At 41.0% G+C, this 26,698-nt stretch overlaps 2 protein-coding genes across 2 annotated transcripts; one reads left to right on the forward strand and one right to left on the reverse strand.

The window, feature by feature from the left end:
* Nucleotides 1–6: 6 nt before the first annotated feature.
* Nucleotides 7–17,622, reverse strand: cep295 (centrosomal protein 295). The gene is made up of 29 exons (XM_056374874.1): nucleotides 17,298–17,622; nucleotides 16,686–16,886; nucleotides 16,257–16,381; nucleotides 16,066–16,159; nucleotides 15,153–15,266; nucleotides 14,913–15,053; nucleotides 14,327–14,510; nucleotides 13,885–14,043; nucleotides 13,349–13,585; nucleotides 10,529–10,623; nucleotides 9,204–9,416; nucleotides 8,774–8,850; nucleotides 7,628–8,456; nucleotides 7,235–7,418; nucleotides 6,660–6,854; nucleotides 6,324–6,548; nucleotides 6,074–6,171; nucleotides 5,500–5,590; nucleotides 4,858–5,079; nucleotides 4,306–4,454; nucleotides 3,594–4,047; nucleotides 3,178–3,357; nucleotides 2,564–3,066; nucleotides 2,176–2,346; nucleotides 2,005–2,065; nucleotides 1,352–1,684; nucleotides 504–600; nucleotides 231–330; nucleotides 7–138 (listed from the first exon to the last, which is right to left on the reverse strand). The coding sequence occupies exons 1-29, from the start codon at nucleotides 17,394–17,396 to the stop codon at nucleotides 97–99; spliced, it is 5,673 nt and encodes a 1,890-aa protein (XP_056230849.1). The 5' UTR covers nucleotides 17,397–17,622; the 3' UTR covers nucleotides 7–96.
* Nucleotides 17,623–17,902: 280 nt separating this feature from the next.
* On the forward strand, nucleotides 17,903–26,379 carry med17 (mediator complex subunit 17). The gene is made up of 13 exons (XM_056374968.1): nucleotides 17,903–18,006; nucleotides 18,905–19,149; nucleotides 19,968–20,131; nucleotides 20,355–20,574; nucleotides 20,731–20,867; nucleotides 21,109–21,190; nucleotides 21,405–21,557; nucleotides 21,962–22,092; nucleotides 22,743–22,927; nucleotides 23,993–24,130; nucleotides 24,531–24,648; nucleotides 24,871–25,030; nucleotides 25,816–26,379. Exons 2-13 carry the CDS (start codon nucleotides 18,915–18,917, stop codon nucleotides 26,022–26,024), a joined length of 1,932 nt encoding a protein of 643 aa, XP_056230943.1. The 5' UTR covers nucleotides 17,903–18,006; nucleotides 18,905–18,914; the 3' UTR covers nucleotides 26,025–26,379.
* The last annotated feature ends 319 nt before the right edge of the window (nucleotides 26,380–26,698 follow it).

Genomic DNA, 26,698 nt, shown 5'->3' on the forward strand with positions numbered 1-26,698 from the left:
CAAAACTATATTAAATAACTTAAATGCTTTATTGATAAAAACTTTACAAATTAACTTAAATTTACAGAAGTAAAACTAGAACACATTCAAAGTCGGTCACTGCTGAATCTGCTTGGCACGAAGCTTCTGTAAGGTTTTCTGTGTAGAGATGGTAAAAAAATATTTTTATATATTCTAATATAACCTTCAACTCAAAATGCCAGCAACTACTACAAAAATCTTTTTTTTACCTTGTGGAATTCCTTGGCTTTCAATCTGTTTTTCGCATAAGCTTCCTGTCGGCTCCTGATTGTTTTCTGATTCTTCACCTCCTCCAGCTGCTCATACAGTCTGCAGGAGCACAATTACACACCATCATTTTGTTTTGTCAAACCCACATCATTTATATTCAATGCATGTTTAATTTCAAATATGACTTTAATTGTAAGCAAGAGAAGAGAGGGAAAAAAAAAATCTGGCTGAAAGTGCTTTGGACTTATACTACATATACAATATTCCAATACCTCTGAGTTCTCTGGTGCATCTCAGAAACATCCCGTTTCCTTTGCTCTTGTGTGTAGCATCTCACTTCATCCACCTTTTTCAGCTTGGAATCGTTCACTGACAAACAGGAAAATGGAAAGTGGTTGAATTTTCTAGGTTGATAATCACTACAGCTTCTAACTATTTCACAAGGCACTGACCTATGGCTAATATTTTAATGAAATTTCAGTTTCTCATTTTGCTCAAAAACATAACGCAGTACAATGCCCACCACAGTCATATGGCATACAGGGCATGAAAGGTTTGGTCAAGATTTGTTACCATGTTAAGAGTTGGGTGAGTTAACAATGAACTGATCTCCCAAAAAAGGTAAAGTTCAGATGAAATATTTTCAACATTTTAAGCAAGAGTTGTGGATTATTTTTGTAAAATTTTAGGGTGAAAAAAGGAAAAGAGCATGACACAAAGGTTTGGGCACCAATAGATGTGAGCTCTCAGATAAATAATGCTTCATAAATACATTATGAATAGTTACCTGAGTCATAGGTATTAAGTGTACCTCTACAGACATTTTATTAGCCTCACTAAGAGCCAACACAGAAACCACTCATGTTTTGCTAATGGCTAAACATAGTACAACTGATCAGATTAAGACATTTCATTGAGGGGAACAGCTGAGATCATTGTGACTTAGCTATATGTAGTTTTAAGGTTTCTTAAGTATCATATAGACAAATCAAAAGGCAAATGTCCAAAAGAAGAAACCTAACTAAAGTGAGCCTGTGTAGTTTGTCTTTTTTGCCACCCATGATACAAATGCAGAGCAGTGATTTGATTCAAAGTGTGAAATGGTATAAAGTTCAAATACCTGGAGGGGGAAGCTGGGGCTTTTGCTGCTTGATGAAGTCAGACTTCTCAGTGGTCTGCTGCTGCTCAGCTTGGCCTCTGTTTGACTTATTAGTCTTATGTTGAGGCTCTGGTTTAGTCTTTGCCTTGCGAGTGACTGGTTTAGATTCCTCAGTTTTAGATTGCTCTCTGGCTTCAGATGGAAATTGTTTCTCAGGCTGAATCTTGATGAGAGCCGCTTTGGCCTTGATGTCTTCCACCCTGCGGGATGATCTCTGGAGCAGAGCTCTGCGCTTCTGCTGGTTGACCTCCTGCAGACCTCTGCTAGGACCCCACTGAAAGTCCAGGAACATCACTAAATGTAGGGAGGGAAAGAATGGAGGGCTCACTTTTCAAAAATGTACAATGTTCTGGCTGGAAAAAAAAAAAAAAAAAAAAAAAGAATATATATATATATATATAAATAAAAAAAAAATGTAATGCATCAAAAAAACAAGCAAGCAAACAAAAAAAAGATATCTGATTGAGTATGTATAGATTTGCTACTTTTTTGTTCCTGATCACATCCATCTAAAAAAGTAAAAGCAGGCTCCCCCACAGTTTAGCCAATGACCCCCAGTGTACTCCTGACAGCATCATATTTTCAGTTAGATGTGTTCACTGTTGTGAGTTTACCTGGATGCGTTTGGTCCTTGTCCTCTAGCGTCTCTTCTGGTATCAATGTGGATTCTGTACTCTATAGGAGAGCAGTATTATGTTCAGAAAGACACTTACAGCCAAAGTCATCATGTCCAGTTCGTCAATCACAGCACAGATTCTGAATGACTGATATTCATGTGCAGTTACCTCCATCTCTTGGCCTGTCCGTCCTTCCTCCCTCACTCCATCCGGATGTTTGCCTTCCCAAATTCCCTCTTCCTCAGTGATGCTCGTCTCTTGGTCCTGCAGTGTGGTGTCTGTCAGGCTCACTAATGTTATCTCTGACTCCTCCAGGATCCCCTTCTCACTGCCCACCTCCTGATATCCAGGGAAGGATCACAATAAAAGCCAGCCAATAAAATAACAAGAACACAAGACATTTAAAAAACATGTCATTTCCCCAAATAATCTTTGACCTGCAGTTGTAGCATGACAGAGCAATGTAGTGCTCTCAATAAGCAGATGTTGTCTTTTTTGGCGCTGCAATTAATGTCTGAAATGATGTTTTTTTACAAAATGAACAAGAAAATCATACCAATATCTTATCTGAAGCTGGAATATCATTCCTCAGGTTTGAACCCTGCACAGACTTCAGTTCTTCAGCACAAAGGTCACTGAATGGGACTGGATCTTGAGGCTTTTCTGCATCCCTTCCTGTTGACTGCTGAAGACCCAAAGCAGCTGTATCATCACACATGGATAGGTTTGACAGATACAGAGCTGTTGGCTCCACATTAGTCCTCATGGTGTCATCCAACACGAGGACAGACTCTTGGAGCCGGCACTGGGACGATTCATGTAAGGCAGGCTTCTCTGTTCGAAGGTGTTCAGGTGACGGTTCAGACTCAACAGAAGGATCAGAGTGCGTTTTAGACTCTTCGAAAGGTGTGGAGACACTGCTTTCCCCACTACCTGGCTGTGCTTCAAGAGAGTTAGGCACATTGCGTTCGAGCAGGTGAAAGGTCATGGAGGGGTCGGCTGTTTCATTGTGGGTGACCTCAGCCAGTAGCGGATGGAAGGAGTCTGAGCCTGGAAAAACTAAGAAGGTGATAAAAGTGAATACAAGGCACAATTAAGTTTCTAACTAGGTAAGAAAAATACCATACCATAAGTAAAGCCTTGGCTATTAGGAATTCACCCCAACCTCACCTTCAGTCCTCTCTGGGCCCAAGTCCATCAGACTGGTTTGGTTCTGCAGTATCTGGTTTTCTGGATGTGGACTCACACCCGGGACAGTGGCACTTTGTGACGAAGCTTCAGGAGGCAATGCAGGGTATGACGGCAAACTGGCCTCAGTTGAGACACCAAGATCTACGTGGGTACTTTCACCTACAAACAGCAGATGAGTTGCAAACTCAAAACCTTTTTTCACTTTGAGAAAGTCCATTTGATAACTCAATCTGTATTTATCCATTAACTGTTTAACAATAAAATATTGCAAAATTGGCAAATGGCCATCATCTGATTATTCAAGATGCTCAGTAGAAGGTTGGACACTTTTTTTCTGCTATTAACTTAACAGCCTCACTGCACGTTGTAGTTTCCCCATATGACCCTTCTTTTACCTGAGCTTCCACTGTGCTGATTATCAAGCTCCCCAACCAGCGGTCTCATCAGGCTCTCCTCCTGACCATCATCCAGCCATGTGGTCGACGGCTCCAGCGCCATCTGCCCCATCAGTTGACCAGCATAAAAATCCTGCCCACCACTCAGCCAATTAGAGCTGGACTGATGAGAGAGTCGACCAATCATCCGGCTTAGAGTGGAATCCCATCCACCTTGATCCATGCTCACTGAAGCTGGCAGACCTGGAAGGCGACCGATCATGGACGAGTGAGCAGAGGGTTGACCAACCAGTTGCTCCATGGCCGAGTCCCTCTGGTCAGCAGCGAGACAGGATGATTGGTTGGCCACCTGGCCTATCAGAGGCCTGAAAGAGTCCTGCTCTGGGTCCTCAGCCTGTGATGGGTCCTCACCTGAGAAGTGTTCCAGGATTTGATTGGCTGTATTTTCCCCTTCCTGTGGCAAAAACACATCAATTTAATTCTGGGCATTTTAAACCAAAACCATGGATCATTGATTGAAGTCTGAAATAAAAATGGAGCTATCCTATGAGTGCCAGACTTTTTACAGCTAGCAGATGCAGTAACTTGATCAACTCAATCAGCACACCATATACACTGTATAATACAGTTGACTATTCCTTTAAATACAATTTTATTGCTGTTAATTCTTAACAAGTTCCAATACTTCCTAAATGGTTTGAGAGTCACTGACCAAGCCACTTGTCTGTGTTCCTGCTGTGTCTGGGGGAAGAGACCGACGACCTGCAGAGCCTTCATGCTCCCCTTTGCTCTCTGAGTCTTGAACCAAAGACTGCTGTGAAAGTGAAGACCCAGGTTCCTCCAGATATGAGCCTTCACTGTCTGCAGAGCAAAGAGAGACACTAAAAGACACACTACTGACATGGTACAGTCTTCTGGTATAAAATCCTGAATTATGTGCCATGAGTATGGCCTGTTTTAACTAAAACGTGTGTTCACAACTTGTTTCTGCTGCTCAATGTACTGAATAAGAGGTTCCTCCAAACATTTTTGTAACTTTCCAAAGCAGAACATTTCACAGCAGTTTGCCAGGTGTGTGGAAGTGTGATTGTCACATCTGGCCTTTGAGTGTGGCCGGGACAAAGTGCTATAAGCAGTTTTCAGACATGGTTGTACCATTTCACTTGCACCAAACTAACAGATATGCGACACCTGCTATTAATCTATCAGGTTGACAAACAAGAGGCTATTCCTTTAATAAACATTTGCATTATGTGTAAAATACCTGTGGTTCTCCCAGCGGTGCTGAGGGAGATGTTTAGCTCCCTCGTGTATCTGTCAATAATGCGCTGGATGCTGCTGTCATTAAACAGAGAGTCTACAGCCACAGCAGGATGGCCTGCAGCTGAGCTGTCCTTCTTACAGGAGCTTTGACCAGATGGAGAGAAGACGTCAAGTAAATCTGCTCCTCGTCCTTCCTCACAGTGTCTGACAGGTGGAGATTTATCTAAAATAATGGGAGAAGAAAAAAAAGAAAAAAGGAGAGCAGATTTAGACTAACAAAGTTAGAAACACAACTAGCATGTTGTCTGGTGAATATACACTGTATGGGTCTGGTATACAGTAGCTCTTTGTCACCTTAACAATGGATAGACAAACCATTCATGTACAGCAGCATCATGCTCCAGATGCCTGCAGAACTGAAGCATATTCAAACAGGTCCCACAATAATGCTTACAATTTTAGAGCACATTATCAAATCCTCTACTTATAAAGAAGAGCAAGCCAACTCGTGTTGGTCAGGTGATTTAAATACTTAATTTTTCCAGCTCCTGGTATCTTCGGACGTGGATTCTTCAAATAAATGAAGATCAACTACATGAAAAATCATTAACAAAGCACAACAAACGCTCCTGTTGTTCCTCACCAGTGTTCTGCTCAGGATCCGTGGTGATGTAGCTGCCGGTGGAGATGGTGGTGGATGAGAGACAGTCAGAATCAGGAGGCCTAGGGGGAGACTGACATACACACACACAAGGATTTTAAGGGTCAACATAAAACATTTTGTACCAAAATGATGTATTGGTTTACAGATGCTCACAGATTCACTGAGCTCAGTTCAAGTGTAGAAACCATCATGAAACGTATTTTTATTAAATACATTTCAGGTTTAGTAATTTTACATCATCGCTCAGTACACAGAAACAAACATCCCACCCCCCTACACACACACGCAGACATACCCTGTCTCACCCTCTCATACACATTCACTCCATACAGGCAGACACACAGACAGAAAAAGCTTCTCAAGCATAATCACAGGCTGAGACAGGTACTGCCAAAGTACTCAGATTTGGCTAATTTTCATCATTGATCCACAGCATGTGAACCTCAGAGGGTCTACAATGGAGAGCAGAGATGCAATTTATCTTTGCTGCGCAAGTTTGCCACAAAGTAAAGAAAGAGCAAGTAATAAGTTTTGTACATCTTCAGTAGGTTACCTCTGTGTAGGACCTGTAGCTTGTGATTGCAGGACCAGAGTAGTCGGCTCCTCTCCCAGAGTCAGAGGAAAGCGGTGAGATTATTCTCATGGCTGAATCTGGAAAACAATATATGAACCAAGTGTAAATATCTTTATTTTGACCTGTTTTTTTTGTGTGTGTTTTTTTTTAAATAAATTAAATTAAATACGAACATTTTCCCCTCATTTAGGTTCTTTATCTCATCACTCTTCACATGCCCTCTACATACCAGACTCTGAAGATTCTGCCCCCATCAGCGGTCTCTCCCTCCAGAGGAGATGGCTGGATCTCCTTGAGCTTGTCCTAGAGCCGGTTGGTCTTTCAGCAGTCCGCTGATCACTGCTGGACACAGAGGGTGTCTGTGAAGTCCTGTTAGAGGTGTCAGACAAATCTGATTCCTCCTGCAGATCCCAGTCTACAGTGTATGAAGGAACCTTCATGCTATCCTCTGGGCCTGGAGATAGGACAAAACAACAATCCAATCAACTCATATTCCTCTCCTCAGCTTGACACATGGGTTGGGCATGAGATAAAAACACTATGTTATTCATGCGTTTCTGGTGACCTGTGATTTCGCTGCTGTTGAATGGCGTCTCCACCTCTTGAATAGCACTGAGTTCATGTTGTTCAGTCATCATCTCCGTGATTCCCAGCCTGACACGGGTCACCGGGGGCTTTGCTGCTCGAACAGGAGGAGGTTCTGAGGGGAGGGCCGACACTGGGGCAGGCCCAGCATGAGCGTTGGTCTGAGCAATGAGATCTTAATAGAAAATTTAAAAAAGTGTTTCATGATGAATCCAGGTGTATGCCATTGCAATAATATCACTTCCATTACAAATTTGTAATGGAAGTAATATTATTGCATTTTATGCCACAAGGGCATTAAAAACAAGATAATGCATTTTATGAGTTGGAATTTAATGGTAAATGTGTAAATCTGTCAAATTAATTTTAATAACAGGTACTGAACAAAAAAACAGGATGCAACATGGCACTTATACATCCACAGAATTCAGCAAGCATTTTTTTGTCAAATAGAAAGGGTAAATAAATTAAGTGGAAAGAGTTTTGCAATCTGAAATTTAATAAAAATTATGTCAAAGGTGGAAAAAACTATCTACAACCTAACATGTCAGTTACCTGTCTCACCACTGCTAGATGGCAGTTGTTGAGGGGAGCCATCCTTCTGTTGAGGGTCTTCTAGGTGTGATAAAGTTCCGCCGTTAGACTCCTCTATAGCTCTCAGCAGGGACACGAGTAATCTGAGGCGAGTCTGACCGATGTCCTCTGAAACCAACTCTTCACTGGCAGCCTCTGGAACTGGCTGCAGGTGAGAAAATACAAAAAGGGAAAGTTGTTTTTAGATGTGCTGTATAACTTTTGCATTTTTAAAAAAAGGGCATGTCAGCAGAGTTACTTCTTGGAATCAGAGAGGCTCAAACATATTAGGTGCTGTTTTAGATTAGATTTGTGAAGAAATAAGATACAATCTGTTTACTGAACTGAAACCAGCAGCATAGTTCTCAGACTTACTTGTGTATCAGTATGAATCAGAGCCTGCAACGTCTCCTTTTGCCTCCTCATCTGCTCCATCTCCTCTTCTCGTCTCAGTCGCTGATCTTCCTGTCTCTGCCTCTCCTCTTCTTGCTGCTTCTGCTGCAGCACCACTGCCTCCCTCTTCTCCAGTACCTGTCTCTGGACCTCCTGCAGCTCTCGCCTCTGCCTTTCCACGTCATCCCCTCTGGAGCTCAGGGACCCATGTGACATGGTCCGAGGCTTAACTGCTGCAAGGACTGGAACCAAAGGTGCATCATCTGTGATGCTCGGGCTAATGGCTCGGATAGGATCAGAGGTTGGATGGAGTGGGATGGTGGCTGATTGATGTGTTGTGAACACATTGTGAGGCAGTGACTCTGGACTGTGTGAGGAGGGTCTCACTCTCTCAGGAAGGTGCTCTGTCACTCTCTCCATTATGTTGTCAGTCAGCCAGGCAGTCTTGTCAGGTCTCTGGTTCTTTGGACTACTCAAATCAGATTCCACTTCATCCTGCAGCAACTTGGAGTCACTGCTAAAACTGGAGCCAGGCAGATGGGGAGGTGAGGCCAGCATGTCAGACTCTCTTGTGGGAACTTCCACAGAGGTTTGTGGTCTATTATGGATGTATGACTGCACTGCAGGAGTAGGGAGTTGTAGTGGAGGTGGAAGATGCACAGACTGAGTACTGTGCAGAGGTGGGTGGCTGAGGCCTGGTGGAATGACAGCAGGCAGAAACGATGTGGAGGTCATACTGTAACGAATTCTTAGAGCTCGCTGATATTCGTCCAGCCGCTGCCGAGCCACTTCCACTGATCTCTGGTGAATTCTACAATAAAAAAGGTAGCCCAAAGATTTTAATTGAATCTTTAATTTTAGTTATATATTACTGAACATCCCAAATTTGCCTCAAGGGGCTTTACCAATCTGTACAGTATGACACACACTATCCTTAGATCCCCTGAACCTGTATTTGTTGATGAATCCGTGTGGTAAATATAGTGCTGGTAAAAGCTACACAGGGTGAATTATTCTGTCATCTGTTAAGATCTCTACTTTTAAGATTAACTGTGTGGAAAAGAGGTGAAAGTGACAATCTCTAAATGAAATCACAAAGTAGTATTGTATTTTGTGGCTTTAACACACCTGTTCTGTTCCAGCAGCCGTTGTTGGTATTCTCTAATCCTTCTGGTGTGGTCATCTTCACCTGTAGGAGGCTCCAGCTGCAGAGTACAGAGGTATTCCAATTATATATCACTCAAGTAACTGTACTGAGATGAACACATAGAATATTTTAAATGACTCAGTAATACCTGCGAAAATTTGAATTTAACAGGATTATTAAGAATGGCATATATTTACCTGTTAAAATTTCATGTGTGAATTTTGAGCTGCTCATAGTTAAAATCTAACATCAAACCCAAAAACCATTATTTCAGTCAGTAGGTACAAGCAGCACACTCTCTCAACCAGGCAAAAGATCATTACTTGAATGATGGATCCCAACAAATGTGAGTTGCCAGATAAAGAAATATGAGAAAACAACAACTAAGAATAGCATTAAAACTTAACCAACCTCAGTGTCTTGTCCAGGGGTGACAGAGGTGACTTCCCGATCATGGACAGGTACGTGTGGTTGGGTAATAGGCACTTCCTGGGTCACAGCAGCTTTCAGGTGTTCTCTCTCCTGCTGAGCCTCGAGCAGCATCTGCTCCAGTTTGTCCTTTTGCTCTTCCAGCTCCTGGAGCAAAACCACCTGCTGCTGCTTCTCCTTCTCTAGCTCCTCTTCCTGAACAAAAAAAATCCAATGTTTAAAAACAGTGACTGCTGCCAGGCTGCAAACTTTCACACATTACCTAGAGGGTTGAACCCAGTTAGCTAAACCTCAGTATTGACTGGATATGAATTTGAAGTACAGAGGGGAAAAATAAAACATTTGAAGCATCAGTTGCCATAAAGATAATTCAAGGTGAGACTTTCTGGTTGACCTGCACAGTGAGAGCCTCTATGATGAAGTCTGTCCAGTTCCTGGACGAGAACAACCACACATTCTCTACTTGCACCTCTTCTTCTTGTGAAACGCAGTCTTCAGAGGATCAACCTTCTCCGCAGGAATTGAGAGTGAAGCTCCTGTGCTGGTTGTAGGTGCAATATCCATCAGCCCCATTATACACAACTTCACTTTGCTTTAAAATTTATCCAATAGAAAATCTGCTGTATGTAATCAAGCCAAGATGTTTTATCGCACAAAAAAGGCAACAATTTCAAAGCAGGAAAAAACTGTGATGCAGAAGATGTGACGTCTTCTCTGGAACACCATGCGAACCCTGCACACACACACACACACCTGCTAATTACTTAACGAGGAACACCTGGAACAATAAATTCTGACCAATCACACAAAACACTTCAAAGCTATTGGGATAACAACAGAACCAGGCTGTGGACTCATTGATAAATTTCACAGTGAAAATACAATATGGGGATTTGTTCACACAGTGTCAACAAAAACTGAATAATCAAAGCTTTGTAAAAAATAGGATGTTGGGATTGGTTGTATTAGAATGAACAGGTTCTTTTACCTTGGGGTGACATAAAGCCCAGCACCCAATTCTCAACTTTCTCCTTCTTGTAAATTAATTCTTTGTTGTCATTCGGTGTGATGAAATGCAAAAAGACAAGCTGCAAATAATTGTGATGTCTTTACCTAAACAAGGAAGTTAGGGAGATTTCGAGTGAGAAAGACTTTCCAGTGTCTCCACAATGTGATCTAACAACTGTATATACTGTGCAAGCATTAAACCTGTCTGATCACCTTTCAATGGCAGCACATACTTGCCTGCGTACAGTGTACAAAAATAATTTCTGCTCTGTATCATATGAATAAGAGTCAGCATTCACCCTTTTCTTTCGTTCTTCTTCAAATTCTTGGATTCTGTTTGCGAGTACAGGAAGTCGAGTATCTGGTGCACTTGACTGCTCTGATATCTCCAATGCTGAGAGAATTAAATACAAGAAAAAACAAAACAAAACAAAATATTAAAAGTAAATTAAACACAGTGGAAAATTTAATGATGCATATTTTTTAAATAGATGAAAATATTCAAGAAATATGTTTGTAACATCCTGATATAGCTTTAATTAGTGCCACGGGTGCTCAGCTCCGAGGCATCTATTAATATTCTGTTTCGGGTTTATTATTCTTCCGCCAAAATTTGGCGCGTAACTTGTCCCGCAGCTTTGAGAAAACCCTGGTAATATATACATCAAAACGTGCGTCTTGATCCCGAAAGGGGTGCTATGACTTTTGGTGTTAAAATTCCAATTTTTCCCAAAGTTATTCCCAAAAAACTGGGAATAAATAATGCATTAGAAATATATTGGAATTTTCTTTAGAAACCCACCTTTTTTCTGAGTCACCCAGCTCTCTCATACCTGCACGTAGAAATGTGATTCAAACTATAAAACGGAGGAAAACTTCTGCTCTCTCAAAAAGACAGGAACTGTTTTTACATAACATGTAAACTTTTCAAACTGGGAGCACTCAAAGGAGGAGTGCAAATCACTTTTTCTTCAAAGTTAGAGTGGAAGCGTCAGTTGGCTAGAGTGCGTGAAGCAGTAAAAAATAACCTTTATTTTTATTTTTAACTCGAGCTTGCGGCCAAACCGTAAAAAGGAGACAAATAATTCTTTCTGAAAATGTAGACATAGTTGTTGGGATTCATAAAATGTAACTTTGACAGGCAGGGTCTGCACAAAATTTAAACGGGGGTGCCGAGTCCGGCAGCAATACCTGTCTCACTTTCATTGACACCTAATGCAATCGTCTTTTTTTTCCCAAAAGAATCTCACTCTGTCTTCGCACTGAGCTTACGCACTCATTTTAAGGAATATCTGAATTAAATAGAGACTGTAGAAAGTTCTGGCTTCAGTGTCTGGCACGGTCTTTTCGGTTTATGAAAACAAGTAACGGTTTTCTCATAATTTGCAGTTGTTTGAAGCCATGTAGAAGCCAAATTCTGGGCAGATTTTCACATTGCCATGGCAACGGCAGCTCCTGACCTGTGTGCGTGCCTGCGTGCGCCTAGCAACCAGATAACCAACTCTCCAAGCTCTGCTAGCTTCACATTAGCCGCATGTTAGGTCTTAAATTACATTTAGTTAGGTCTTAAATATGTAAGTCCATTTACTGCTTCCTTCGTTGCTTTTTTTTTTGTTTTGTTAAATGAGTGAATGAAGTTGTGACGGTCTCCGCTGAGACAGAGGAGAGGAGAAGCTACTAGCCCTCTCTCGCTGTCACTTCTAGTCACGTTGCTCTCCTCCCCAGTAATGTTAAATTTAGCACAGAAAAAAACATAATAGTGGTAATTTAAATAGCGGTTCATGGGATTTATTAACCCTCAGGGGTCCCTCTGTCCTTTTTTGGACATTTTCTTTACTTTTCTTTTTTGATTTGCTGATCATTTTGGCTGTGTTACAGCTGAAGGTATGGATGGAAAAACGTCATAGTATAGTATAAAATTTCAAAAAACGCCATAGTATAGTCAGGCACCAAACCTCACAGTATAGTAAGGCAAAAAAATGCCCAAAAAAGTCATATCATAGTAGAGCATAAAAATGTCAAAAAACGTCATAGTATAGTCAGGCACAAAACGTCACAGTATAGTATGGCATAAAATTAAAAAAAAAACATCATAGTATAATAAGGCATAAAAATGGCAAAAAAACGTCATAGTATAGTCAGGCACAAAACGTCACAGTATAGTATGGCATAAAATTTCAAAAAACGTCATAGTATAATAAGGCATAAAAATGGCAAAAAACGTCATAGTATAGTCAGGCACAAAACGTCACAGTATAGTAAGGCAAAAAAAATGCCAAAAAAAGTCATATTATAGTAGAGCATAAAAATGGCAAAAAACATCATGGGATTTATTAACCCTCAGGGGTCCCTCTGTCCTTTTTTGGACATTTTCTTTACTTTTCTTCTCTGATTTGCTGATCATTTTGGCTGTGTTACAGCTGAAGGTATGGATTTCTGCCAGAAAGTGTCTTTTTTGACATATTTTTAAAATCTAATGTCAGTTACTGTTACAGGTCCATTATACACTGGTAACACATTTTGTACCCTCTGGGGTTCCTCGCGTCCAAAAAAGGACACACAAAGAAAATGCTATAAAATTATCATATATCAATATTTTTTTCTGCTTTTTTTGCATAAATCTCTTAAACCACTTCAGTTCTGCTCAAACCTACCAAATGATTATTAGTTTTCAGGATTTTAACCCTTTAAATGCCAGTTTGAAGACATGTTGCCTCTTGTTTTATAAAAAAAAAACAAGACAGAATATGAGATATTTCCCACATAATACATGATGGAGGGATGTGACATTGTTTTATATCAGAGTCTTTTATATCAAGACATTTCTCAAAACCAGAATATGATCAGGGTGACTTTTGAACACTGGAAATAAATCATGTACTCATCCCGGCAGTAGCCCCCGTGGCACTCAAAATTTCCCTGGAATATTCTAGTTATTATCAATATTATTAATATACAACATGTCATGGCACAGATAAATGAGTGTCAATAGGGGAAAAATTAAAAAAACAAGGGAAGCAGGGTAAGAAAATCCAAAGAAAGGGCATAAAACATCACAATCATCAAACATCTAATATCAAAATAATCTTTTGTACAGCTGATGACAGTGAATAACTTACGTTGTGGTGGATGGACAGGCTCAGGGAGCTCGATGGGGGGCAGTTTGTGCTTATCCTCACTGGTAAGAGAGCCGGTCTCGATGGTTGTGTCCCGCTCTGGGATTTGATCAGTGAAGACAGTTGGTGGATCAGCTGCAGGGACACGACTGTTGTGGCCCGTCCACTGGTTCCTCTGGCTCCTGATACGATCCAGGAGTTTCTTCAACGCCCGTTTAGGAGCAGGTCTGGAAGGTTCCACTGCAAATAAAGAAAAATACTGAGTGCAGTTCTAGATTGGTAAAGAAGAGTTTCAAATAAATCTCATCAAGATTATAACATCAGGCAGTCAGGTCGTATTTAAGGCTGGTAACTCTGAGAAGAATTTTAGAAGAAAATATATAATTGACATATATAGCAAACCAAGATCTGTGTATTGCTTTTGTGTAAATGCCAAAGAGTAACAGGCATTTTTTTTTTTTTTTTTTTTACAACTCTTGTAATAACCCTTAAAAAGGTCATAAATTTAGGATTTATGTATATCTGGAGCTTCTCTTCACCTTGAGCAAAGGTTTCCTGCTCAGTGCTTGCAGCTTCTTGCTCTGCGTCATGTTGTGTGTTTTCATCCTGTGTGATGTCGAGCTCTTGGTCCTGGCTACCTGTGGAAAGAGCTGGCAGAGGCTCGGGTTCCAGCTGGACCACCAGGTCACCTTTAACCCCTGGGATCAGACAAAGTCAGGGTTTAAAGAGGCTCCATTAAAGTTATACATGTACCCTACATCGCCAACAAGGCTATTTTGCTATCTGAATTGTGGTCATTTCACTTTGTGACAAAACAAATAAAAATACAAAGAAGATATGAAAAACTGCACTGACAGAGCGCCACCCTCTAGCTACTTCAAAATTATTTGTTTGGTTTTAAACAAAGCTACACAGATTTGTTTTGTGGCTATTTGTTACAAAACATATTCATAACAATATACTACAAACAACAGTCCTTACTCCTCTCTCCAGTATACATGTCCTCAAAGGCAAACTCCATCTCCCTCTGGAAGTCCTCCCTTGTCTCCTGTCTCTTATAGAGAGGCTGGAAGATCTGAGCAGGCATCTGTGACACCAGCTGTCTCCTCCTCAGCAGGTCTGTCTGCTGCATGTGCTCCAGTTCAACAAGCAAGCGCTCACGATCCTAAAGGAGACCATCAAACAGATCAGGCACAAAGAGCTGCACTCAACACCGCATCTAAACATTTCTTGTCTTTTGTTAGAGGAACAAGACTATTAAATATCTTTATGGGAAGTCTTTTTTATCTTACTGTATGAAAAACTATGCTAAGATTTTGGACAACTGACATTTTGTTTCTGTATGACAGATGTGTCAATCATAAAGACAGAACATGCATGTAACCTGAGTTATACAAACCACTAGAATGTGTTTATCACATAAATCATTGGTCTTCTGTCTTTGGTGCAGAGTGTTGTACTGCCGTCACTAAACAGTGTTTGCTACAGTGATGGCAAATAGCATCAAAGCAAATCATCTGTCTGATACATGTGAACAATTTTGGTTTCAATAATATTTAAGTTGTACCTGCTCAAGCTGTTCCTTCCTCAGTGCCTGCTTCCCTCTGAGACGAGCCTTCTCAAGCTGCTCCTCTCTCCTCCTCTTTTCCTCCCTCTGTAACTCCTTCAGTCTCCTCACCTCCAGCTCAGCTTCCTCATGGGCATTTTGCTGCAGACACATTTACAGATTAGGCACCTATGATTGGCGGGGTGGGACTAAAACAAACAAAAAAAGGGGTTAAATGCATATAATAATCAGAGGGCTTACCTGCTCTGTGTCTACCTCTCTGTCCACTGCGGTCTCAGACATGTGGTAATGCGTGGCAGCAAAGGCACTCACATCAGATTTCCTTACTACATGTGGCTTCCTGGAATCAATGTTCTGCGTGAACAGGAAAAGACAGTGTTACCTCGACTCCATGTAGCACCTAAAGTGTGCAACTCTGAAAGTTTACATTTATTTTATAAACAGGATACAATCTGGCCAACTGAACTAAAGCATAGTCCTATTTGTTGTGAAATCTCCATTATGTTCTTGTAAAAAAAAAAAAAAAAAATCAGATCATTATAGCACCTCTGAGGATGATGGATATTTGCATGTACAACAACAAATGATGACATATCATACCTTTTGTTGGATTTACACATGGTGTTAACTAAAATAGCCAGAGCAATGGTTTTAAACATAATGCTTCACTAATTCATCACATTAGTTAGTACATCTGTTTTAATCCAGTCCCACTCAGAGGCCTAAAGAAAAACAGTAAAAACCCCACTGAGTTAACCAACTGCCTCAGGAGATAATCCTTCCTAACATGCATGATATTCATCACAATACATCATACATACATCACAAATGTACAGCGACATTTCAGCATTCAGCAGCTCACTATCTGACTATGGGATAACCACAATACAACAAAATACAGACCAGAAAGGTAAAGTTGTTTTTGGTTTCACTTTGTTTCGCTTATATGCCTGACTTTCTTTCTTTTGCTTTTTTTCTCTCCCTCTTCCTCTCTTTTTCTGTTCTTTCATGTATTTTCCAACTTGGTAGCTTGGCCAGTGTCTGGACAGTTTAATAAAATGTGCACTAGCAAAACCGGGTGGCTTGTCAGGCTAACTTAGAAGAGGAAAACAGTGCCATTAATATGATTAATATTACTGTCTGGGCGAATCACCTGAATGGGGTTAGGGGGAGGAGGTGGCAGGCTGGCCACCTTTGCTGCTCTTTCCTTTTCTGCCTGTAGAGCCTTCTTCCTGGCATTGATGAATCTACAGAAAAACAAAGGAACGGACTTAGTGCTTAGTTCTTTCTGATGACATTCAACAAGTAAACACCCATCAAGAAAATATTTGCAATGCTGCTTACTGGCTTTGCCTCTCATGGTCTTTAAGCCTCTGTGATTTCAGCTCCTTCAGAGCTTCTCGATAACGCTCCTCTGCTTTGGTGTGATTTTCCTCCTGCCTCTGAGCTATGGCTGCCAAGTCAGGTTCCTTGTTATAATAAATCAAAAGTGGCACACACAAATTCAATGATTTGGACAGTGTATTAATCTAATAGTGAGGTTATTATCATGTCATGGTTTTATACACATTTAGGTTTCAGATGTTCTCCAAATTCATTTTACATGTAATTTGTACAGAGACTCAAACTCAGCATTGACTTAAATTTCCCAAAAGACAATGACATCTTCATTAGCAGGTGTTTTCTCTTTAATCAGCAACAGAAACTCTGGAAACTCTGATGAGGAGAAGGTATAGCTGCCATGTTTCCTGTTTTAGACCAATCTTATCTTACGTTTTCTTTTGCACTCCTGTGTCCCTGGCCAAGAAGCTGGAGGCTCTCGTGGTATAACCTCTGCAGTGTGTCGAGTTTCTCCCTCTGCTGTCGCTCCCAGTCCTGCCTCAGCTCCTCTGCCAGCTGCTCCAGCTCACGCTGCCGCCTCTGCTCAACCGCCTGGCGGATCTGCAGTGCAATGTACCGCTGCTGCTCCCGAACCTGGGTGTCAATACAAAATATATTCATGCCTACTTAGACTGAAAATAACAACAGAGTTTGAAGACTTTCCAGAGGAGTGTTTCTCGTGAATGTCTTTCATAATATTTTGAAATGTTTGTCTTGAGTGAGCCTAACAATGTGAACCAGGACAAAGCTGTTACAACACCCAATATGAGCTGATGTGACTCAGAAGACCCAGTTCGTTCATGACTGAAAAAGAGAGCCCGAGAATATAATATTTTACATTAAATCGATTAGTCAAGGAAATAATCATTAGTAGCAACCCTATGTGGTTTATCTGGCAATCTTTCACCTCTCATGCATTAATAACTACGGTGTCCGTTAATCAAAAATGAAGCATAAAACCGAGACACCTCTGAAAAGAACTTATTCACAACTGGCATAAGTTACCTGCTGTATTCGTAGTTTTCTCCTTCTGTCATGCTCCTCTCCTATTATCCGAGCCTCTTCGTTAGGGCTCAGTCTTAATTTGGCCACTTTTCTCTTCATTTTCTTTAAAAATGATGGCGGATCTTTCCCAAAAGTAAACAGCAGGTAGCACCTCCGTTAGCCGCTTGCCCCACCACCATACCGACATTTCAAGGAAACATTTCAAACGTAAAACAAGTGCGAATTAAACACAGAAATGCTTAATAAATATAAAAAGAATGAATAAACCTCAGAGGTTTCTTTTATCTACCACCTGGACTCCAACCGAAACAACTGAACGCTTTTGTTCTTGATGTCACATCCGGCGGTTTAAACTGCCCGCCTTACCCTCCCGTGCGGAACAAAACCCGTCCTAGTTCCTACCCATAGACAAAACAGGTTCCTGCTTTGAAAAATAATACATGCCTAAGATACATTAAACTAAAAAACGATGACTTTAATATTGGAATACTGTACTTGGTGATACGATATATTACGTCGAGTAGAAGCGGTGATGCGAGAGTACTGATTTCCTGTATCGGTCCGGAACATAAGATCCGGAACGATATTCCCGCACTGTTCAGCAGGGGACAGTAGAGTGCGCGTATTCCTGTGTAGTGAGCGAAGAATGAACCGTATTCAGCCACAACTCCAGTGAATAACCTATTTTACTCTGGACTCTAGTGAAGTGGTAAGAACTGCAGGAATAAAAAATTATGGTGTCATTTTTACATTTCTTTCCAGCTCCGATGGTCTTTGTTTATCCTGTAAAATTAGCAAGGAGCTAACGCTAGCTGGTCTGGCTAGCTAGATAAAGCCATACTCAATCAAAGGCAGCTAGTGCAGTCGTTTTTGTTATTAAAATCAGTTATTTAGGAATTCTTATGTCTTATCTCAATCTTGAGTGTTAAAGACAACCCCCTTTATTTAACTGATAAATCAGCAGGTCACGAAGAATCGTACATTATCATAAAACAAAGCAGTGTATGAGCAGGTCTTGAAAAGTAATACAAAGCAATTCACTTCCAAAAAACAAAAAAAGGGTTTCACCAAAGGAATTAACAATTAGCCAGTCGTAACATATAAAATGTTTTTGTATCTCAGTTTAGCAAAAACTGGCAGGAAAATCCAGTACTATTGTTCCAGACCTCTGATATTATGTAAATTTTATTTGTAAAATTCATATGTGGATCTTAACTGAGTAGTTTACTTTTTAAATCCCGACGATTTATTGTTGTTTCAGCTGGCTTTCATGGAAACATTTAATACTTTAGTCGATATGACTGTAAAACTGGTATTTTATGTGGTATTAAAACTTTCTTAAAAAGTCTTAAGTTTAATTTGGTGAACCCTGCAGAAACATTGTAAAGTAAATGACTGAACAGGACATCTTAAGTTTGTGCATTTTCTTTTTCAGCTTAAACATTTTCTGGAGTGAATTTCTGTTTGGTCTACTCTTATTCAAACTAGCTTCAGTAAGTGTCAAATTCTTGAGGTTAGGTTGGAGAGATCTATTTAGTTGAACTACTTTGTGCCCCACTGTGCCTCAACCAGTCTGATGGTTGAATCCCTCTGCTTGTCTTCCGCAGCCTTGTCATCATGTCTGGTGGTCCAGCAGTGAGGGTCAGCATCGAGTCTTCCTGTGAGAAGCAGGTGCAAGAAGTGGCCCTAGATGGGACAGAGACATACGTCCCCCCACTGTCCATGTCACAGAACTTGGCAAAGTTGGCACAAAGAATTGACTTCAGCCAGGGATCTGACTCAGAGGAGGACGGGGTGGAAGGTGAACCCAGGGACCGTGAATGGGGCAAGCAGGAGCCAGAAGAAGAAGAAGGTTACGTATGGTCAAGAGAAAGAAGGAAAGATTTAGTCAGAGCTAGATTCTGTTAAACTGACTGACCAGCTATGACTGATCCATCACTGATATGTAAGGCTCTCAGGCTGCTGCTCAGCAAAGTGCAGATGAGATATGTAACAATTATTACAGAGCAGAGGTCTCTTTGTCAAGGTGCTCACAGAACAGTACATTTCAGGACTTATTGAAATGTCTTTTTTGATGGGGCAACTCAGCAAATTTGGTTGATTGCAGAGTGAACACCAAACATTATTGGAGAATTATTTTATTTCCAACAATTTTAACTCTTGTTTTGCATCTATTTCTGTCACTTCTTTTCTTCTGCTGAAGTCAGCATGCTAACCAGCTAGCCACTGTAACGTACAATCTGCCCGTATTGTAACTCTTGTCTTGTAAATGCAATGACGACAAAAGCTTTTGGCAAGACTGGTAAGTAAACAGCTGTTAATTCTAACAATGGGTTTGTAGCAAAAGCAAAATGTACAAATAGCTCCTTTAAAACGGTGGCAACCAAAAGGTTAAGGACTTTCTCATCAAGATCATGTTTGAACCTGTTATGATGAATTATAAACATATTAAAAACATAGAGATAAAGAGAATTTTGTTTACATTTGTTACTGACACCCTCTCCCTCAATACCTTCCTTTTACCAGTAGTGCCCATGGTCCTGCACAGGATAAGCAGGTGTAGCTGACGGATGGATTTATTGAAAACAAAATATTCTGTTAATGATTAGCATCATGTGGATTCTGTTTTCTCTGTTAAAATAAAATCTGACCAGCGGTTTCTTTACACAGGCACAGTGAAGTTTCAGCCATCACTTTGGCCCTGGGACTCGGTGCGTAACAACTTGCGCAGTGCCCTCACAGAGATGTGTGTACTCCATGATGTGCTCAGCGTGGTGAAGGAGAAGAAGTACATGGCCTTAGACCCAGTGTCTCAGGATCCAACAGCTGGCAAGGTAAAATGCCTAAGAACATCACTATCAACATCTACAGGATGGGCAACATTGAAAACATCTTACAGATAATTCACAAGCATGAGTGTAGCACTGATCAAATGTTCGAATGTGGTAATGGTCTTTGGTTTACATTTCTCAAAGTGATCTGTGCCCCTTCTCTGTCAGTTTGACACACATATCTACCACTGTCCATCCATAGCAGTATTTTCTTGCCCTTATGCAGACGCCCCAGGTGTTCCAGCTGATCAGTAAAAAGAAGTCATTGGCCACAGCAGCGCAGCTCCTCCTGAAGGGAGCAGAGAAGCTCACTAAGTCAGTAGCAGAGAACCAGGAGAACAGGAGGCAGAGGGACTTCAACTCTGAACTGCTGCGACTCCGCTCACAGTGGAAACTACGTAAAGTGGGAGACAAGATCCTGGGTGACCTCAGCTACCGCAGCGCAGGTGATAAGGCCTCTAATGTATATTCAGACAACTCTGTAAAATGCTTTTTTTTTTTAAAAACATAGTTGTCCTTTTGTGTTCTACAAAGTGACACAAGGACACGTTTAACTTGTAGTCTAACCCCAAGCTAATGTGTTTTGCCTATTTACAATGCAGGTTCCCTTTTTCCTCATCACGGCACGTTTGAGGTGATTAAGAACACGGACATTGATCTGGACAAAAAACTCCCAGAGGACTACTGCCCCCTCGATGTCCAGATCCCCAGCGATTTAGAGGGATCTGCTTATATCAAGGTGAGAGGAAAACAAAAGATGGATCAATGTGTCTCTCCATGATGGCATGTTCCATTAAAATTCAGTCTTGAGACAGTGGGGAATTTTAGAGATATATGTTGTGTGTAAATTATTTCTAATTTTATGTATTTTTTTATTTTAATCTTTATTTTTTTATTTCCATACTGGTGTCACCTGCAATCACGTGTGCTTTTGAAGAAAACGCGTTGTTTTAATAGTCCAGTACTGTTTTTGTCTTCAGGTGTCCATCCAGAAGCAAGCTCCAGACATCGGTGATCTGGGAACTGTCAACCTGTTCAGGAGACCACCAAAAACCAAAGCTGGTATGGTTCAATACACGAAGATATGACATTCTACATCCTCTTTTCTGACAGACGTTAAACTTCAGTAACTGCCTGAATCTCTGCCTGTAGAATTAGTAAGTGTATCACAGCGTTGGAATTTCCCCATTCTACCTTCGTCCATGTTTCACATTTTCTATCATCTTTAATCTCTTCTCATTGCCGTCCCCTGATCTCTCTTTTCCTCTCTGACCAGGTACGCAGGCGTGGCATGTGAAGCTAGAGGCGGCTCAGAACGTTTTGCTGTGTAAGGAGATCTTCGCCCAGCTGTCCAGGGAAGCTGTCCAGATTAAATCCCAGATCCCTCACATTGTTGTGAAGAATCAGATCATCTCGCAGCCCTTCCCAGGTCAGAACCACTCTGACAACATCCAAGATGGAAAACTTCAGCATAGATGGTGTCTTTGTTTTTGTTGGACAAAATGAGAAGACCTGCATTTGTTGCATATTTAACATCAAATTGCACAGACTATGTGCCAGTTTGTGGGTTTTTATACTCCTATACTGTACTGTACTTTTCCAAAACACTTAGGAAAGGCCTAAAAAGAGCTGTTTCAACAATTATATGTCACCCAAAGTTCAATAGCTCCCTGACACACATATTTTGCCTTATAGTTACATTTTAATTGATTTAATGTAATTGTAAATCATCAATCAGTGGGCCTCTGGAGTCAGCTTTGAGTTCTGGTGTTTGTATGGAGGCATAAAACTAACACCCTCATGCATTGTTTGTTCCTGTGGTTCCCTTTTAAGGTCTGCAGCTGTCCATCTCACTCTGCCACTCTACTGGAGAGAAGAAGAACCATAGGGCGTCTCCAGAGAAACCCAAACCAGACGACCACCTTTACGTACTGGAACATAATCTGCATCAAATGATGAGAGAGGTGAGAAGCTGTGTGATGTCACTAACTGCAGCAGCTGCAGTATCGGCAGGGACAGGATTGTGTTGAGGTTCAGATCTGAGGAAGGCTGCAAAAAAAAAAAAGAATTCTGCTGCATGTTGAATGTTCCCAGGAGCATCGTGATATCCATAAATCTTAAATGGAAGGACTGAGGAGCTAGCAGGACTTCCTAAAAGTCCCTTTGGTCAGGATATACTGTCTGGAAATGCCATTTAACTAAGTTTACTGAGCTCAGCTGAAACTTTTACAACCAGTTTGTGTCTTTTTCACAAGATAAAATTACAATCACGGGGGAAAGACGAGAGGAAAAATAATTACCAAACTAGAATCAGAATTTATTTAAATGTCACAATTAGGGCTATGTGCTATCTTCCTATAATGATTCCATAAATAATATAACTGAGAGTCTAATGGAATACAGTTTTACTTCAGTTCAGTCTTTATTGTCCCTCATGGAAAATTTGGCTTATCCGTCAGTTCCTGCTGCTCCATCTGCAGACATCGTGCAACCCATCTGAGCCTGGATAAATACTACACCCAAACATATATAGAGAGAACTACCATCAGATCACATCTTCCACTTCATTCCTTATGGTTTAAATTTATCAATGCTCATTGTGTTCCTGTTGTAGTTCCACAAGCAGCAGCTGAGCTCTGTGGTGATGCCACATCCTGCCAGCGCCCCATTTGGCCACAAGCGCCTGCGCCTAGCGGGACCGCTAGCCTACGACAAAACTGAAATCTCCAGCTTGCAGCAGAGTGAAGGACTGCTGGAGAAGATCATCAAACAGGCCAAACACATCTTCCTACGCAGCAGGTAACTTTAGTTTTACCATCAAGTTTTTTAAATGCTTTTATTGTGCAAATAGAAATGTAGAGTGTTGTTGTCAAGCTCAGACAGGTTGTGGATTTTTGCCCAATCCCGGTCAAGCCTCCCTACCCACCAGACCTTGCACTAAAACTAAAGCTAAAGGACAATAACATGTGCTGGAGATGTGGAAGGGTGGTCGGGAGTCTTGCTATATTCCTGTGAAAAGGCAGAAGCTATGTGGATTTTAAGATTTTAACTGTTAAGACTACAACAAACAATTGTCACTAGCAGTCATGGTATCATGTCACAACATTTTAAGCTGCAGTAGTGTTAGTAGCAAATAAACTTTCAACTTTGCAGGTATGCTTTACCACCGGAAGTACTGTATGCAAATCCAGGCAGGTGACAGGTTTATTACCAGTCATGGTTTGCAATGGAAATAACTGGAGGTGTTGCAAATGGGTAATGTTTGCCACATTTGGCCAACAGGTGGCTTACTTTGTCTTTGTCTCATCATAGTTTGATATCAGAGAAATGCATTTAAGAACACACAAAGAGAGTATCTGCAGGTCTTGAGAAATATTTTACAAAGGTCGTAAATATTTTTTCTAGCCTGACATAGGCAGGAGTGTTAGTTATAACGTGTTTGTATGTGATTTTAGCAAAAATGGCTGAAAAATCCAACCAGACCTCCAGGTCTTAAATTAATTAACTATGGGTTAATCATCCATCCATCCCTCCATCCTTTTTCTGCTGCTTACCCAGGTCATGATAAAAGATATTTATAGGAATTATGCTGCTGGCAAGAACTGACAAAAGTGCACTTGTTAAATTATTCTATGCCTTATCATCCATACTGGTTTTCAATTATATCTTTCATGCCTATTAAAATGTCTTCAAATTTCTTAAACTTAACTTGGTTAGACCTGTAGAAACCCTGAAAACTCATTATAAACATTCCAAGTGTTTTTGTTAAGGCAGTGTGAGCTTCATAACGTTTAATGAAGCCCTGTACTCTGTATCCTTTTACTTCACTTCAGCAGTATTAATGTTTACATCTGTGCTCACCAGGACAGCACGGACCATCGACAGCCTGGCCAGCCGGATCGAAGACCCCCAGATCCAGGCTCACTGGTCGAATATCAACGATGTGTATGAGTCCAGCGTCAAGGTGCTCATCACTTCTCAGGGCTACGAGCAGATCTGCAAGTAAGTGGAGGAGACGAAGGAGGCAGGAGACAAGGGAGGGATGAGACAGAATAAGGGTATAACCTGTTAATGTATTTTTGAGCAGCTGTGTGTATCTGCAGGCCTTTTTAACAACTGAATTGGAAGTTGTGAAATGTAGTTGGAGGTCTTCTATGTTTTTCAGCATGTTATACAGGTATATTTTGCTTTCAGTTTTACTTTAAACCAATTAGAAAAATGGAAATAGTGACTTACATGGCTGCAAAGCACACAAAACCAAAATACCACAAGGTGTCTGCTTTTGTGAGCACAAGTATTTTATTTTATTTTATTCATTTCCCTCATTCTGTATTTGGTCTTATTCTGCTTGAATGACATGTATGACCATTTTCAGATGAGATTTGATGTGATTTGCGTTTAGGTCCATCCAGCTGCAGCTGAACATCGGCGTGGAGCAGATCAGAGTGGTGCACAGAGATGGACGTGTCATCACACTGTCACACCAGGAGCAGGAGCTGCAGGACTTCCTTCTCTCACAGGTATCCCAGCAGTCTTCCCACACAGCTGGTGGAGGATGGTGTAGTATCTTGAAGCAGTGTGTATGGCACCGGACCTGTTGTGTATTGAACTCAATAAAGAACATGTGTCTTACAAATGGTTGTCCACTGTTGTCCAGTACAAGATAAAGGCATTTTTCTTTATGCAGTGTCACTTTTTAAAGTCATGTGGGTCCCTGCCTGTGTCCATGTTTGTTATTGCAGATGTCGCAGCATCAGGTGCATGCAGTTCAGCAGCTGGCCAAAGTGATGGGCTGGCACGTCCTGAGCTTCAGTAACCATGTAGGCCTGGGCCCGGTGGAGAGCATTGGAAACGCCTCCGCTGTCACTGTCGCCTCTCCCAACGGAGAGTACGCCATCTCAGGTGAGACGGGTGTGGTTGGTTCTGAGGTGAAAATGCTCAGTAAACACCTCTTTGTTTTTATAGTATTGTGTTTAAGTGCTGGTACAATAGCGCCATTGTAAGTTTATAAATAAAGCCTGATCATACATATCGTAAATATCCAAGTAGGAAGTTCTCTGTCTTAAGAAAATCTTTGGGAAGATCAGTTATTAAATTTGTTCTAATCAGCCATTTGAGAAGCTTTATTGTTGCCATTGTGGTGTATTTTTCATAGGCCACTTCATGCCAGATATCTAGTGCAACTAGCTCATTAGATTTTTGTGTCAGTATCTCAGATTCAAACAAGGGCTTCCTCCAAGACTCAGCCATAGAGGGAGGGAGTCAAAAAGAATTGCAACTTACAACTTTTGCTACCAACATTCAACCTAAGCGACCAGAATGCAATGCAGCAGTGATAAGACCTGTTCCATTTTGAATTATTGGGCTACTGCTGTCAATCTTTGTGCTAACATGTGTAGAGCTGAGTAAAACTGGGCCACACCCTGTCTCTGATGGTTGTGAAAACTTTGGGAGAAGTAGAAAACCACTCAAGATCAAAGGGACAGGTTGCTACAAGCTGAGGGATCTTTAGGAAAGCAAATCACAGCACAACGCTGCAAAATAACTGACACCACTGAAATACAACATATCAGCATAATAGATTAATGTTGGCAATTTGATCTCTAACCTTAAATTGCCAAAAATGAAGTGTGGCTTCATTTGGGTCACTAATAGATTGAATGTGTGTATCTTTTTTGTCTATTAAGTGCGTAACGGCCCAGAGAGCGGGTGTAAAGTTTTGGTCCAGTTCCCTCGCAGCCTGACCAAAGAGCTGCCGAAGAGTGATGTCATCCAGGACACCAAGTGGAGTCACCTCAGAGGGCCCAACAAAGAGGTCCACTGGAGCAAGATGGAGGGAAGAAACTTTGTGTACAAGATGGAGCTCCTCATGGCTGCACTGACTCCCTGCCCTTAGACAAAGCCTCTGTCTGCAGACTCCTTCGAGAGTGAGCTCCCACATCGAGTCAGCCTCAACATTTAAGAAAGTAGATACACATAGGTTTTGCAGATGTGTTACAGGCACTCTTTTTAATAATGAGACTTTTCGTTCCTATACACTTATTCATCTCATGGACTTGTTAAACACTGCCCTTCCACCTCCAGTAGTGTCTACTACCTGCTCTGTTTTTGATCACGTAAGGTATGGAGTGTTTGTAGAGTATACAGCAAACAATTTGATACAAAATGAAAAGTCTACCAGTACGTATCAGTGTTGTTTTGTTATATCATCAAAAGAATAAAGCTATAACACTTCAATGTGTTTTTACTGAGAGGAACACGTTTCTGTTGCTTCATCCCCTTCACTCTATCACTTTCTGATTTGAGCATTTTGCAAAAACTTTCTTCTTAGTCTGATTGGTTTTAAAAATGAACCATGTGCTGTGTGTTAGTTCAACCAAGTTGAACAAGTTGAAAGTGTAACAGTCATATACAGTATATTACACACTTTTTAAAAAAGGAGTCTATTATCACTGCAGCTGAAGTCTGATACAGACTACCTGTAATTCAGTGTTTTTCCAAAGCCAGGTTTGGATGATCGTTGTGAAAAAGTAAAAGAAAATCACACAATTCATTTGCTTAGACAATAAA

Source organism: Seriola aureovittata, chromosome 4, assembly GCF_021018895.1.
Source record: "Seriola aureovittata isolate HTS-2021-v1 ecotype China chromosome 4, ASM2101889v1, whole genome shotgun sequence".
NCBI lineage: Eukaryota > Metazoa > Chordata > Actinopteri > Carangiformes > Carangidae > Seriola > Seriola aureovittata.

Coding starts and splice junctions, on each gene's coding strand:
- cep295 (XM_056374874.1), bottom strand. CDS start 17,396: ATGAAGAGAAAAGTGGCCAAATTAAGACTGAGCCCTAACGAAGAGGCT. Junction 16,160..16,256: donor GACCATGAGAGGCAAAGCCA/GTAAGCAGCATT, acceptor GTTTTTCTGTAG/ATTCATCAATGCCAGGAAGA. Junction 8,457..8,773: donor CGGCTGCTGGAACAGAACAG/GTGTGTTAAAGC, acceptor TTTTTATTGTAG/AATTCACCAGAGATCAGTGG.
- med17 (XM_056374968.1), top strand. CDS start 18,915: ATGTCTGGTGGTCCAGCAGTGAGGGTCAGCATCGAGTCTTCCTGTGAG. Junction 24,131..24,530: donor GGCTACGAGCAGATCTGCAA/GTAAGTGGAGGA, acceptor ATTTGCGTTTAG/GTCCATCCAGCTGCAGCTGA. Junction 25,031..25,815: donor CGGAGAGTACGCCATCTCAG/GTGAGACGGGTG, acceptor TTGTCTATTAAG/TGCGTAACGGCCCAGAGAGC.